At 45.1% G+C, this 16,689-nt stretch overlaps 1 protein-coding gene across 1 annotated transcript in view; it reads left to right on the top strand.

Annotated features, from left to right (window-relative positions):
• The window catches only part of LOC146870662 (receptor-type tyrosine-protein phosphatase V-like), a 450,224-nt gene that overhangs the window by 243,184 nt on the left and 190,351 nt on the right, over positions 1 to 16,689 (top strand). Inside the window, 1 exon segment of the mRNA XM_085643396.1 lies at positions 15,927 to 16,199. Coding sequence (XP_085499522.1) covers positions 15,927 to 16,199 — 273 coding nt within the window.

Genomic DNA, 16,689 nt, shown 5'->3' with positions numbered 1-16,689 from the left:
ATTGCTTCTGCTGTAGTCAAATCGAAGCTCCTGCATCAGTGAATTGCACATTATATTTTACAGTTCTATGTGACCTAGAGAATAGCTATTAGACATGAATAAATACATTGTATACTGAAATTAAAGGTAGTTTACGATTACCACACTGTGCCAACCAGTTCCTAAACAAAGTTGTTTTTTAACATTTTTATCGTGAGGTTCTGAGCAGAGGCTGACTTTGAGTAAAATTGTGTGAAAGGGCTTTGTGAATAATAGGCATGCAGAGAGGTGTGTGCACAAAGAATAGATGTGGTTTCTAAATGGGTGTCGGGTTTAGGTTAATTTTGGAAGTAAATAGTGTATTTGCATAGGCCATACATCACCGATTCGTGGTTAGACTGGAGACGTAAGGGGAAATAATGAGGATAGAGTTCAAATGTCTGAATATACTTAGAAAGTTATTATATCAAAGTAGTAGGATTGAAGTGTATTATAAAAAATGTAAAGGAAAAATTAAAAAAAGATGGAAAAAAATCCATTCAAGAATAATGTGAGTTTCTTACAAGTCTTGGAGATTCCAGTCCAGAAGTTCTTCAGCTGCTTGAGATGCGTAATGTTCCAAGAGGCTATTGTTGCCATCGTGTGAGAAAAACGAAGCGATCCAATTCATATCCTCAAAGGGACAGTAATGTTCCTCGAATGTTGGAGCGGTAATTTGAATGGACAGGCAATCTGCGATGTTGTGAAAGGTCGCACGTTGCAGGAGATCTTTTGCGGCTGCGCAGAAATCCCGTTGCGCTGCGATTCCTTTTTGCATTGCATTCGCCATTGCTCCGCTGCCAGAACAATCACGTTCATGGTTTTCAAGATACTCCATTACCTGCTGGATATCTGGAGCGATTGTTGAGATGTTGGCAAGGCATACATCCATTCGCCAGTCGAATGGGCAAGTTTTGCAAACAAACGATGGTTGTACGCATATTGCATAAGTGTAGATAAATGTTATGTTGTAGCTAGCTCTGATAATAGATAGAGGCAGGCAGCTGAAACGTTTTTCCGTTTTTTTACAGTATTGATGTAGCTTGGCGTAGAGGCGTATTCTGTCGGACATAGTTGTTACCATAGAGAGCGTAGCCATTTCTAGAAGTAGAATTAGTAGTAGGATGGCCGCAAAGAGGGTGAGAATTATGGGCACTGTTCCTGTTATTCCAGAGATGATCGAAAGAATGTCTGAATGTAGTCTGGTATTAAAAGAAGAACAGTTTGAAAGCGTGTTAGAAGGCTGTAGGAGACCGTGTTAAAAAAGTGTGCCAGACCTTGAGTGTGACATGTGTTGAAAATTGTGTAACAATTCACAAAGTGTAATTGACGGTTCGTATTTAAAAGGGAGTGTATTTTATTTGAAGTTCGTGGTATCTGCAGTCGATAAATTTCTTTTGCAGAAGTGAGGGAGACTTCTGTTCTGAACAAAGGTGCTTTTAGTTTGGTTTGTTTCTTGAAATGTGTTTTCAAACTAGGAATTGAATGCCAAGTTGAAGTTTGGGAGTTAGTTTGTGTGGGTGGGAATAGATATTGCCACAGGAAGTTACTGTGTTTGAAACAGTAAGGACATGCGGTATGCCAGCTCATATTCCGTAGGAGTGTATGTTAATGAGAAGCAGATAACTGTAGTTAGAAAGCTGTGTGAATGTTGGTGTGATTGTGGGAGTTGGCGTCCTTTTAAGAAAGGACGCAAGATTGGTGGCTGTAAGCTTAGAAGCGCCGTGTAGTTGGACATTCTTGGATAGTAATGAATGACTGCCATTGTGGTCGCACTATTCACCTGTGGGAAAAACCTTTGTATGCTCTTTAAGACAGCGATATGTAAATGGAATAAGCCACTGCTTGTGAATAAATGCGCTACCTTATATATTGACATTCAATATGACAAACAACATGTGCACGTAGCGGACTCAATGACACTATATACTGTGGGAACCGTGGCTAGCCATGTATACAAACTAAACATGGCATGGCACTTCTGCCTCACTATGCAGAATGCGGAGAGAGATGAGAGCGAAGGTGGCAAGTAATTCTCGATTATAAAAGTATAAAATGCAAAGTCTTGAGGGATGTGCCGGACAGACTTGAGTATGCAGAGCACAGACATGTACATGTCAACATACACTGATGGTCTATTGAGTGAAGTGGACAGTGGACGCAACCATGATAGTACAGTCAGTAGGGAAGATTACGGAATGGTAGCGTGTACGTGCCCCCCGCCCCAAATGTTTAGGGAAGTGGGCTGGCTCACCGTACGCAAGGCTAGCATAGGGGTATGAATAAAAGGCACGTTTCTTTGGGTGTGGTTCTCTTCCGGATTTGCGAAAGTGTCTGCCAGGTCTGCGCAGCTTACACCGCCACGAGGCTGACGCTGTGAGCGAAGGTGGCTGCGGGAATAATGATCACAGCCTGCTGGTACTCAGAAACCGTCATGGCCGCTGTGACGCATATATGGCCCACAGTTCACCTTTCGACACCGCTGTATGTGACAGAGGGCCTACCACGTGCCGGCGAAAGGTCCTGGGCCGAGGTCTGCGAGCTCGGAAGGCTCCTGAGATTAACCCTGGCTACCGCGACACAGGCACACAGAGCCCAGCCTGAGGCACAGGAGCGTGGAGTGCTCTGTATAATAGTAACATAGTAGTCTGACTAGTACCGACAGTGGAACAGTGTTTTGATACCATAGTGGACGATGTTAGAACTGTATCTGAGAGTGGAGATGAAGGTACTCCCTTCGACCAGCTGCAACCAACTCTGGGTCCCAACAGTGGAACGGTGTCTTGATCCCATAATGGATGATGTCCGATAATACCTGCTGGTTGCTTTTCACAGAACTCCCTCCGTTGAGGTGCATCACACTCTGTGCTTCCGTAGCTAACTGCTGTACAGGATTATTGGGCTTTGTTGACTGTAGTTGCTGGACTATAGCGCGGTACAGCAGGTTCGAACAATGAAACGGGGTCTTGATTCTATGATTGAGGATGTCAGAAGTTAAAGTCTGTGATGATTTTGGTATACCCCCTCCGATCAGGCGCAACCAACTCTAGGTCCGAACAGTGGAACGGTGTCTTGATCCCACAATGGATGATGTTAGAACTGCATCTGAGAGTGAAGATGAAGGTACTCCCTTTGACCAGGTGGAACCAACTCTAGGTTGCAACAGTGGAACGTTGTCTTGATTCCACAATGGAAGATGTCCGATATTACATTCTGCTTAATTTTTACAGAACTCCTTCCGTTGAGGTGGATTAGACTCTGTGCTTCTGTAGTTAACTGCTGCACATGATTATTAGGCATGTTTTATTGCAGTTGCTGGAGTACGCAGCGGTACAGCATGTTCAAACAGTGAAACGAGGACTTAATTCTAAGATTGAGGATGTCAAAATTTAAAGTGTGTGAAGTTTTTTGTGTATAGCTTCTGATGAGGCGCAACCAACTCTAGGTACCAACAGTGGAATGGGTTTGGACTTGGCCCTTCTGGCAGGCTCACCCCTGAACTTTTTGCCTTAAACTCTGACATATTGGTAGTGATTTTTGGCCTCTGCGCACTTTAGCACTGTGGCCCAGTGTAAAGTGCGTGCGCTCTCTGAGAGCGTGCGGTGAGATTGGCCTGCCCTCCCATAGGAATGCATGGGGAATATGTGTGTCCATGGTAATTCCTGATGTGAGTGGAGTGCAGGGTCGAGTTTAGTATGTGCGAACTCGTGAGAATAAATGCTGCGCAATGGTGTGTGCAGATTTATGGTGACTAGTGGAGAAGTGCCACTCCTAGAAGTTGGCCTTTCTGTGTGTCTGCCTGCCTGATGTGGAGTGCATGTCTGGCTTGTGATTGACAGGAGCTGAGAGGGCTGGGGAATTCCACGAGCCAGGGTGAGTCTGCCCGGTGGTGAATGGAGAGATCTGCATGTAGATGGGAGGAGTTGCACCTGGGACCTGAATAGGACTGTGCCTTTCCTCCACAATGCTGGCTCCGCCCCCTGTGGTGCGTCTGAGCACCTAGCCCCCACCTGACAAAGGAGAGAGGGGCTGAGCACAACAAAGTGCTCCAAAGCTCCCACAAACCAGTTCTGACTAGTTTCCCAAGCCCTGTGCTGTGACACAAAGGAAAAGGGCATATAAATATAGGGGCTGTGACCCCATAAAAGTTGTTCAGTTGTTCACTTGACTGGAGGGGGGGGCTTGCTGCTGCTGGGGCCCAGGAGGGACCGCCATGGGGGCTACCTCCCTGCTGGAGGGCCCTGTGTGCTGGCCCCTGGGCCCAGCTCTGCCCCTGAGACCTCTCCTGGACTTTCTCTTCATCTGGCGCCTGGGAGCACTATCTCTGGGGTGCCCAGCTGATGGAGAGAGATGTATTTGTCCTGTGAGCGCTTCCCTTTTACTGGGGAGAGCGCTTGGCTCTCTGTTGCTGAGGAGCGCTATGTTTTTGAGACTGCAGCGCTAGGCGGCGATCCCTTTTGGAGGGAATCCCCGGCATAGGGATTCCCCCGCATTGTTGGATTCCTGCGGGTGCCCACCCCGCTGTTTGTGCCGCAATTGCCTATTTTTTGCATCCGGGTTGCGGGTGCCCACCCCACTGTGTATTTCGAATTGAAGCGGGAGCCCACCCTGCGTTTCACCGCCACGGCCCGAGCCTCTTTTCGCACTCCTCCAGGCCGCTACCAGCGTGACCCGGAAGACAGGCATAGTGGCCTGGTTGTGGGCGGGGCTTTAGTACGCGCCCCCGGAAGTAGCCAGGCCTCCCGTGAGCTGGGGGAGACCCGAGTGTTCCTAAAGCCAGGTGGGAGCCCACCCCGCACTGACAACCCAAGGAAGACTTCAGGCGGTGCTCCTGTGAGGAGGGAGCCTCACGTATGCCAAAAAGCCAGGCGGGAGCCTAACCCGCTCTGGCAAACACCCAAGAGTCGCCGGAACCCAGGGGAAGCTGGATTGCCTGCAGGAAGGAGGACGGGAGCCGACCCCGCCTCCACGAGTCTCGAGGAGAAGTCCCCGCCCCCCAGGAGAGGGGCCGGATGAAGAGGAGCAGGCCGAGCGATGCCCTGCTGCTGCCCGGGGCCCCAGTGAGCTGTGGGGAGCCCTGGTAATCAAACGGTGAGGGAGAGGAGTGCCCGATCCCAGCCCCGGTGACTGGGGCTGAGGCCGTTTGTTTCTTTTTTGTTGTTGCAGGTGCTCATGGGGCACCAGGGCAGTGGCTGAGTATCCTGAGCGGCCCCGCCTGCCAGAGGGCCGCTCCAACGTGGGGCATTCTTATTGTTTAAGGGCCAAGAGGGGCCCGTGCTTCCCCGCTTTGCGATGATTTCAGCTGCCCCGCTTGCAGAGGGCAGCTGCACCGATGGGGTAATTTTATTAAACGGGCCCCAGTGGGGGTCCCCAGGCACAGTGGTGCCAGTTCTTCATTTGCTTCACAGCGGCACAGCAGCTGCGGGCCGCTGCAACAAGGGGACACCTAATTGTTTACAGGGCCAGAGGGGCCTGTGTCCTTTCCCCAGTGCTTGGGGACATGCTTCTTTCCAGAGCCAGATGGCTCCAACGTTGGGCACAGTGATTTCAAGGGCCAGTGAGAGCCCATGCCGCATATTAACTTTTACAGCTGCCCAGCAAGTAGTGGGCAGCTGCATTGTTTAGGCCTCAGTTCTTTGGGGGGCATGTCTTTTTGAAGTTAGGAGTGAGATGCACTCCTTTTTGCCCCCCTTTCCTTCACAGCTGCGCAGCACTTAGTACCAGCTGCACCGTTTAGGTTTGCGCAATGGCGCACCCTTGCATTTCGCTGCATTGGCAGCGTGCCCTGACTCTGTGGACATAGGGCATTTGAGCCCCTTTTGAGATGGCCAGTTGGCCATGGGGACTGTTAGGATTATAGGGCGCTAGGCCCTAATAGGATTGTGGTGCTAGGAAATGTAATGTATGTAGTATGATTACGCACCCTGTTTGATACCTCTAAATGTGTTTTTATGATTATGAGGTTGTTTTGCACATCATGGTTTATGCTAGTGAGACTATGTTTCACTGTGTGAATTATGCCCCTAATGTGAGTTATACTTAGAAGGTTATTGTCTAATGCGTTTAGACTTATGAGAGAATTGCATAATGTGTTTATGCTGGTGAGGTTGGCACAGAATGTAATTCGCGCCTGATGGGATGCTGTGCATAATGTAGTTTATGTCACAGGCTGATGCTAAGTACAGTGATTACCAGTAGTTATTGGTTGTGTTCTATGTTTATGATAAGTTCTACATTTACTAAGTTCACTTTGTGATGGTACTGACAGTGGTCCAGTTGCCCTGTCAGATGTAAATAATTCCTTGTAAATATGACCTAGTGCCAGGTGGCACCATGTATAATATGTGCTTACTATTCTAATGTGTTATGATAATACAAAGGCTATTTTTATATATAACCTTGTGTGGAGTTCCTTTTGTTGTGTGCTTGGGATGTTGTTGCTGTGTGCGTGCGCAAATGTTTTACACATTGCCACCGGGATAAGCCTGACTGCTCGTGCCAAGCTACCAAGGGGGTGAGCAGGAGTTTTCTTTGGCGCGTAACTCCCTTGCCCTGACTAGAGTGGTGGTTTCTGCCTGGCTTTGGCGCAAGCCTTAGCCAATCAGAAATCCCATTTCTAACAAATTGTGTCTTGATCACACAATGGACGATGTCCAATATTACCTGTTGCTGGTTTTTCACAGAACTCCGTCTGTTGAGGTGCATCAGATTCTGTGCTTCTGTAGTTAAGTGTTGCACATGGTTATTGGGCTTAGTTGACTGGTATTGCTGGAATACACCGCGGTAGAGCAGGTTCAAACAGTGAAATGGGGTCTTAATTATATGATTGAGGATGTTACAAGTTACAGTTTGTGATGAATTCTGTGTACCCCCTCTGATGAGGTGCAAGCAACTCTAGGTCCCAACAGTGGAATGGTGTGTTGATCCCACAATGGATGATGTTAGAACTGTATCTGAGAGTGGAGATGGAGGTATTCCCTTCTACCAGCTGCAACCAACTCCAGGTTCCAAAAGTAGAACGGTGTGTTGACTCCACAATGGACGACATTAGAACTGCATTTGAGAGTGGAGATGAAGGTACTCTCTTCGATCAGGTTCATCCAACTTTAGGTCCCAACTGTGGAACGGTGTCTTGATCCCACAATGGAAGCAGTTTGTGTATTGAGGTGCATCACAGTCCATAGCTAACTGCTGCACATGATTATTGGGCTTGGTTGACAGTAGTCGGTGGAGTATACTGTGGTACAGCAGGTGCAAACAGTGAAATGGGGTCTTGAATCTATGATTGAGGATGTCATAAGTTAAAGTCTGTGATGATTTTTGGGTACCCCCTCTGATCAGGTGCAACCAACTCTGTGCTTCCGAATCCAATGGTATGTGGCTGTGAGTTGTGAATGACCACTGGATTTGGTGTAGACTGCAGTTCGCAGGTTTCACAATTTAGATTGCGTGATGATTGTTTAATTACAGAATCCAGTAGTTAAGTAATTAGAACGTCTATTGAAACATACACAATATTGATATAGTATACTTGCTTCAAGAAGTTTATTTTATATCAGTTGTAGGTCTAGTGAAATGACCAAATTTATCTTGGAAGTCCAAAGGAACAACTGTGGAGAGATGAAATCCCAATTCGAATTGTTTTGATTTATTCATTGTAGAGTTCTCTGTAATTTATGTTGTTTTATTTTGTAAAGAGGGAGTGAGAAAAAGTATTGATGGTTGTGTGTGTGAGTACTGCTTTTAATTAACAATGCAGACAGTACTGTTCACAATTCCGATCGAGTTGCTATTGTAGATTGTGCAGTCCTGTAAGAGAAGAGATTGCTATAGTGTGCTCTATCTGCACCACTCATACGCATCATTGCAGGCTCCGCACACGTTTTCTTTGCTTGCGTGTATTGCAAACTGTAGAGCTCAAGTCAATGCTACGTGACTGTGGGCCCTATACTGCAGAATTCAGTGTTAATATTTGACATTTAGTCGGTATTGTAGATGATGCAGTCCTGTAGGAAAAGACATTGCTCCAGTGTGCTCTGTCTGCACTACTCATATGCATCATTGCGGGCTCTGCACACGTTTTTTAAGCTTCGTGTATTGCAAACTGTAGAGCTCAAGTCAATGCCACGTGGCTGTGGGCCCTTGCTGAACACTCTCTCTGGCCTATTCTGCAGACTTCAGTGTCCACATTTGACATTGAGTCAGTATTATAGATGATGCAGTCCTGTAGGAAAAGACATTGCTCCAGTGCGCTCTGTCTGCACCACTGATATGCATGCAGGATCTGCACATTTTTTTTTTCTTTGTGTATTGCAAACTGTAGAGCTCAAGTGGATGCCAGGTGGCTGTGGGCTCTTGCTGACTGCTCTCTCTGGCCTACACTGCAGACAGCAGTGTTCACAATTCAGATGGAGTCGCTATTGTAGATTAGGTAGTTCTGTAGGAAAACACATTGCTCCAGTGTGCTCTGTCTGCAGCACTCATATGCATCATTGTAGGCTCTGTACACGTATTTTTTGCTTCGTGTATTGCAAACTGTAGAGGTCAAGTCAATGCCACGTGGCTGTGGGCCCTTGCTGAACGCTCTCTCTGGCCTATACTGCAGACTTCTGTGTCCACATTTGACATTGAGTCGGTATTGTAGATGATGCAGTCCTGTAGGAAAAGATATTGCTCCAGTGCGCTCTGTCTGCACCACTCATATGCATCATTGCAGGCTCTGCACACGTTTTCTTTTAGTTTGTGTATTGCAAACTGTAGAGCTCAAGTGAATGCCATGTGGCTGTGGGCCCTTGTGACCGCTCACTCTGGTCTACACTGCAGACAGCAGTGTTCACAATTGAGATTGAGTTGCTATTGTAGATGAGGTAGTCATGTAGGAAAAGACGTTGCTCCAGTGGGTACTGTCTGCACCATGCATATGTATCATTGCAGGCTTTGCACACTCTTTTTTGATGCTTCGCTGATGACAAACTGGGTAGGTGAAGTCACTTTATGTATCTGTGGGTCCTTTGTGACCGCTCTCTATGGCCTACACTGCAGACAGCAGTGTTCATAATTCAGATTTTGTCGGTATTGCATATGAAGCAGTGTTGATGGCAACAGATATTGTTCCTAGTACGGCCTGTCTACAGCACACATTATCGGTGGCTGTGCACATGCTGAATGCTTTTGATGTGGTTATGTGAGTGCACTAGAACTGATGGAGCGTTTATGATATAATCTTTTTGTGTATTATTTCAGATCTATTGATTGTGTGTCAGTATACCACAAGTTGTTGTTCTTTTTACGTTGGAATTATTTCTGTATTATTTCACATCTACTGTCCCTACCTTACTGCAGCATAAATTATTGATTATTTTAATATTGAATCTCTGTGTGTGATCCAATGATTACTGATGTAGTTGATGCTAGCAGCAACCATTGTCTGAAGGCTGGTTTAGACTTACCGCACACACATCCAGCACAGACGTCACTGGATATGTCACCAAGGTAATAAAAAGGAGTCGAGCGTACGTGCCCGTATCCACTTCCACTATCTATCTGTGTCCGTGTGTTCATTATCTATGCATGATACGGTCTCTGGGCCGTACCATATTACGTTGTGTTGTGGACAGCGTATGCAACCATGTTACCTGTGGTATTGGAGAAAATTTCGGTAATGGAACTTTTAGGTGTATGGGTATCATAGGTGGAAGGCTACTTTACAGAGCATGAATATGGATGAAAATGATGGTTGCATGTTGTGTGTAGTGTAAGATATGTGTATATTGCAAAAAGTTTTGAACAAAACTCTCCAAGCAGAAGAGGTGTGTCTCATGAAATGCAGTACAGATATTGACTAAAATGGGTGGTGTTTTCGAACTGTTACAATGGGAAATGTTATGAACTAATTAAATGCTTTTTTTTATGGCACCCGATGGGATTTTGAGAAAATATATTTATTATAATATAAGTTAATTAGAGTTAGAAATATATAACTGTTTAAAATATTTTTAATTATCGCGTGCTCTCATATACACTTTAAAGTTTTTTAGATATAGTTTTGAGACAAAAAAATAATGAGGGAATGGTGTATGCGCCGCGACATCGTACGTCTATGACGTAACACAGGGCATGGCAGCGTGCACTGGTCGCATAAGCAACACACAGCGGGCGCGACCCTATATGTACATGACGTAACGCGCGGCTTGGTAGTGCGTACCCGTCGCATACCAAAGTAGCAGCTGGCGCGACCTCATATGTACATGTTGTTACGCGGGACGCGGTGCCACAAACCTGTCGGATACGAAATGCGCATCATTTAAATGTGGTGGATAAGATTCGCGTGTTGATCGAGCTTGGTAGACTACCGGTACGGGACTGCAGTTTTCTCCCCCCAAAAAAAATAAGATATACATATTTTGTGGGGAAGATATAAAAGATTACATAATTTGTAAAGTTTAAAAAAAGGATGATAGAGTTGCAAAATATTAAAAAACAATTTGAAAAAATATGGGTTTTATAATTATTAATATATGAAATTAACATTTAAAAAACCTTCGAAATTCACTGAAAAAACCATAGGTTTTACAGACGTTATAGTTAGGAATTAGCATTTAAAAAACCTTAGAAATTCACTGAAAAAACCATAAGTTTCAGGGACGTTATAGTTAGTTGGACATTTGACTCATATAAAACCAGAGAAATTTGCCTGTTATAGTTAGTTGAGCTAACTAACTCGCGCTCCTGCAATGCACTGCTGATGACGTCACATATTACATCACTCATGATGGTCAGTGACATCACTCATGACATCACTGATGACATCATCCAAGTGATAGTCTGACACACCTCTTCGCACTGCATTATAACCTTTGTTGGACGCACTCTAAAATACAGACTACCGTTTTGAAAAGCATAGACACACCAATACCAGATACTAGATATCCATCCACTGATTCCTATCTATATATTGTGAGCCAGATATACACTGATACAGTCACTCATGCATGGTGTCACTCATCATTACATCAGTATAATATCCACTCATACACGTATATATACATTTACATAGTGCTACTGATCCATAGAGTTACTCACACATCTATTCAGTCATGCCAAAAATCAATCATACACCCATGTACTCACCTATGCAGATATATACACAACACCTGCCTTATTTATACCCACATCACTTTCCTTATTTATATAGATACTATCACATACTTACTCTCTTATACAATGACTAATACATGTACACATTCGTGTATGTAGACACTCCTGCAATCACTGTCTTTCACGTAGTCAATTATACACCCCAACACTCACATATAGTGTGTAAAAACATATATAGTTACTCTCATATATACAACTGAGACATCAATTCACTAATGAACACACCTGTTCATACAGTCAGCTATCTATACAGCCCTTCTGAGATGCACTTTTGAATCTTTAGAACCAGTGAATTAGCCATTCAGACATGTATGCACAGAGTCAGACACCACCCACACACCCACATAGACAGTCAGACCCCCATACAGATACTCATACAATCAATGAAAAACACATATACACACTGATGTAGCTACTCACCAAGTCATGCACCTGCTTAAACACCAAGTGAGAGACTAAGAGAAACATTCACACAGTCTAGTCACTAATCCATGCATTCAGTAACATACATTCAATCAGTGACTTATAGAGTCAGTCATGCGTCTACAAAATAATTTATTCAGGCAATTTTACATTGACTTATTCTTGAAAAGACCTTGTCATAGATATATATGAAAAATATTTAAACTTTACAGAAACACACATTCACTGGATGATGTCATCAGTGATGTCATCAGTGATGTCACTGACCATGTCATGAGTGATGTAATATGTGACGTCATCAGCAGTGCATTGCAGGAGCGTGAGTTATAGTTAGCTCAAATAACTATAACAGGCAAATTTCTCAGGTTTTATATGAGTCAAATGTCCAACTAACTATAACGTCCCTGAAACCTATGGTTTTTTCAGTGAATTTCTAAGGTTTTTTAAATGCTAATTCCTAACTATAACGCCTGTAAAACCTATGTTTTTTTCAGTGAATATATATATATGTGTATATACAGGTTACCATGGGTACTCTTCTTCCTGCATCTCCACCTCTCTTCGCTGCTGCGAGGTCTGGTCCTATATATCCATGGGTCAGGGAGCTTTTCAGGGCTGCACTTGGAATTGCCCTTGGTCTACGCGGTAGGGTGTCTTTCAGTACGCTTAGGTGCACTTCGCTGCTTTTTCTGCATCTTCAGCAATAGGGTGCCACTGCCTGGGGTGGTTACCCGGCTTTACACTGCTCCCTTCTTGGTGTTCAGATACTGCACGATATCTCTCTTTCTGGACGAGTGTTAATTTTTACTCCCAGTCGGAGGATGTGGTCTAGAATTCTGAGATTCTTTCCTACATTTATACGCCTATTGGTACTCTGGTGCCTCTGCTGCCACTTCCTTCGTATGTGCCCCTTTCATTATTTATCACCCTATACTATGTCGGCTGTGCCTGTGGGACAGCTCTTCTGATGTCAGTCTTCCTAGAGTCTGCACCCTGCATAACTGTATTTCCTGAGCTAGTTCTCACCTTAGTCTTCAAGCTGCCTGGTTGGGCATTCCTATGCTTATTTTAGCTACGCCACCTTGTTGTCGGCTCTGTGCATGTTTCAGTGGAGGCCCGCATCGGCGTGCTTCAGATTGTTACTGTTCGCCCTTTGGTGCCTGGGTGTGCACTTGGCATGTTTCTTGTTCCCGCCTGTCCTTCTAGGACATTGCTCAGTTTCTACCTCTCGCCCTTTGGTTCCTGGCTGGAGCTTCGCCGGCCTTCCTTCCGTGGGTTAGCCTGGCTGTAGCTTCGCCGGCCTTCCTTCCGTGGGCTGGCCTGGTAGGCTCTGATTGCATCTCTTCATATTTTACCCAACCTTTGGTTGGTGTCCACATAGTATGCCATTAAGCTGAGAGTGGTCCTTCTTCCTCCTTCGTTCGGATCTCTCTCTCTCTCTTTGTCTGGTATATAGTTGGTGCTGTTTCTACGTCTCATACTTATATGGGTATGGTGTAGCACCATTTTGGCATTTTTTTGGGATGCCTTGCCTCCCGTTATCTTTTGCTCTTCCGAGCTAGTTGGGTTGCTGTCTGGCTGTTCTGCCACAGCCTTCCCCATTGTCCGTCACTCTGTTGCCGGCTCAGTGCTTGGGCACTTTCTGTTGTTCTGTCAAGAGACCCACCTTCCCCTGGGGGTATGGCTGTGGTATCTATTCTAAGTTAAGGAATCTGCGGCTAGATGTCTCTATCAGATGTATGAGTTACTTACCTTCGGTAACGATGTATCTGGTAGAGATGTTGTCTAGCCGCAGATTGCTTAACGCCCACCCATCCTCCCCGTTCTGCGAGTACCTTGCCAGGTGGACTTCTCCTCTTGCCTACTTTCAGTTGCCATTGGTTTTCTTTCAAGGGTGCTCACATAGTTGCGTCCCTTTCGGAATTACCATATGCGGCTGACTCCCTCCAAGTTTTTTTTTCCTGTAGATGGTGCCTTTTCATTCACTGTCATCAGGAGATTCTTCTTCTTCTTCTTCTGTATTCCCTCCCGCCCGCCTTCTCCATTAGCTAGAGGCTCTTGTCTCCTATATAGTCGTCTTCTTTGATGATCTCTTCAGCTCTGTTTCACACTTCCATTGTTATAAAGGAAGATACCTTCTTAAAGTACATTCCTGTTCTTTCTGTAAGGAAAATATCTTCTTAAAGTACATTGCTGTTCTTTCTGTGCTCTGTCCTTGTTGGATGGCACAGTTCATCCTTGTTGGATGGCACAGTTCTAAATGGTAATAACAGTCACAGTTCTACATGGTAATAACAGTCTATTTTTTGGTCTGTTGAGATATTCTTCCCTTGTTGCTCGCACTTTGGGAAGGGTGTACGCTTCGCTATGCGGGGTTCTTTCTCTCAGCGTAGTTCCGCTTTTGCTTTTTCAATTATATGTAGACCGTGTTGATACTGTCTTTTATAATGGTGTTTTACACCATCCGCCTTATTTATTTTGCGGATTTTTCATTCTTCGCACACTGTTCCCATACTTTAACAGTTTTTGTTGGTGGCTCCGCGTTGTTCCGCGGAAAAGTTTCTCTGAAGAAAACTGACGTCAGCGCACCGGGAGAGACTTATATGACCTCTCTGACATCACGTACGTGGACGACGTCAGGGCGGGCCATATGGCGCCATCCCCCGGTGCGCAGGGGTGCTGCTGCAAAGAATTTTCCGGATCCAGTCTGACGCCTGGGGATATTTTAAGTTAAGGAATCTGCGGCTAGACAACGTATCTACCAGACACACCGTTACCGAAGGTAAGTAACTCGTAATTCTGGACTACTTGCAATCTCTTTAAGGAAGCATTAGCTGAGATCAGCAGTGCATTGCAGTAGTCCAGGCGGCTTAGCACTAGTGCCTGGATCAGAGTTTTCCAGGTAGTTGGAGGCAAGAACGGGAATACTCTTCGGAGAAGACTTGATACGTGGTAGCATGCACCAACAGTGGTTGTGACATGCTCTTTGAATGTTAGTTTATGATCCAGATGGACTCCCAGGTTTTTAGCCACTAGTTTGGGGGTTGGCACGGAATCCAGTTTCTCTGGCCACCATCTTGGGGACCACCTCACCACTGCATCTCTGAAGAGCATGATCTCAGATTTCCCGCATTAATCTGGAGGAAGTTATCCCTCATCCAGCCAGTGATAGCCGTCATACCCTCCGAAAAGGTGGACTGAGCATTGCGATTGTTTTTATCAAAGGAAAGTAGGATCTGAGTATCATTAGCATAGGAGATTGGAATAAATCCTAAATTCCTTAGTAATCCCGTGAAGGAAGTGACGTATCTGTTGAATAAAGTAGGGCTTAAATAAGAGCCCTGAGGTACTCCCTTAGTCAGTCTTGAGATCTCAGAACGAAAAGAGCCCATGCCTTGTGCAGTTTCCTTCACTGCACCCACTTTCCCTGTACACAGAAGAACCACTGCTGCCTAGGAGCAGGATTCATTTTCAAATATAAAGAGTACCCCACCCCGTTCCTAAAATGGAGAGGAAGCTTACAAATCCAAAATAGTGCAATGCCATAACTACTAATCGATCACTGCCACTCAATCATTGTCAATCGATGTCGAGGCTACCTAAGTAATCAACTTTGCCTTCGCACCAACAACCAGTGAGAACACTCCTTTTATAAGAGCCTATTTGGTATGGGAAAGACCAAATGTGATTCCCCATCAAGAATGAAGTTAATCTGTTTATTATCTTGGAAGGCATGACGTCATAACTATTAAACCAGTATCTGTCAGTGCTTCCCTGAAAGGCTTGAGAGTGTCTGCGTTTTAAACATATGTTAGTAGTTCAACCAGGCCTAGATGCATTCTGCGCTTGCTACTGTAGTTATCGACATTGATGAATGTCTCAAGTTCTGTTTTCTACTGTAATCTTCGTTTGCAGAGTCTCTGTGGTAAATGGTGTTTCTCTTATGTTTCGGAATAAACTGATCGTGAAATGGCTAAGGGCATATAAAGCCAAAAGAGCAGCGTGTTTTACTGTTAGCTTTGTGCATTTATTTTTTTGTTTAAGCAAGTTGTAAAAGGTCTTACTTAACACCAGACCTAGAGAGACTCACTGCTATTGTGCGAGGAACCTCTTGTTCTGCAACCTACTGCTGTCAGTAGGTGACATTGGAAGAACTAAGGTCCTGCCAGCTTGGTGAATTCCTCACTAGCCATTCATGACCAGTACAATTGTTTTGTGTTTTTTTGATTCGTATAGAATTTTTGTTTTAATGATTTGATAAATACAATTCAGAGACGCTACAATTGGCTCTGAATTGATGTGCTTTTGTCATTTTGTTATCTTTCTAGATCCTTTAGCTCCACGCAAAGTGAGTGCCACGAACAGGGCCAGCTCCTACAGGCTGCATGCATTCTGGGAGCACGCTGCAGGCGAGCAAGATGCATATGTCTCATTACTCTACGATGCAAGATCGGGCTCTATTTCAAGAAAAGCAACTCTTGGGAGACATTCCAAAGATTTCCTCTTTTCCAGACTGACTCCTGGAAACAAGTATAACATTGAGTTAGTGGCAAAGGCTGGACTCTACTCTACATCAGCAGAAAACGTCACCGACTGGACTTGTGAGTCCTTGTATTTTATAGATTGGGCTTCCATGCACTGAAGCGACTTTGGGTGGTAATGGACGTGTGCTGGTCAAATGATTGTCTGTGCATCGAGTGACTTGATGCTTATGGTCGGTGCGGATGAGACAGGGTGTGACCTAATATAATATACAGGAAAGAGGCTAGCCTCTCATACAGCACTGGGTTTTCCAGCCTTTTCCAGTGCCCCAGAGAGTGTGATATGGCCCATGTTGCTCCATGAGTGATCTTTGAGTATATTGTGGTCTACAGCCTCTCTGGAAGAGGCTTTGCATGTTTGCCTCTTGGAAAAGTCGCCTCTTCACTGAGGGAGAAGAGCTTGGTCTGTACAATTGAAGAATCCCCATTCATCAGACTATAAGCATGGCGGTGCGGGCCATAGCTGAAGCCAGCGCTCCCTGGGCTGACTGAAAGAGGCCATGATGGGAAGAATTCATGCTTTAATAACAGCCTGTCTGGATTTGTATTT

The sequence above is a fragment of the Triturus cristatus genome, chromosome 1_1 (assembly GCF_964204655.1).
Source record: "Triturus cristatus chromosome 1_1, aTriCri1.1, whole genome shotgun sequence".
Lineage (NCBI taxonomy): Eukaryota > Metazoa > Chordata > Amphibia > Caudata > Salamandridae > Triturus > Triturus cristatus.
This window is presented reverse-complemented; position numbering and strand designations above follow the sequence as displayed.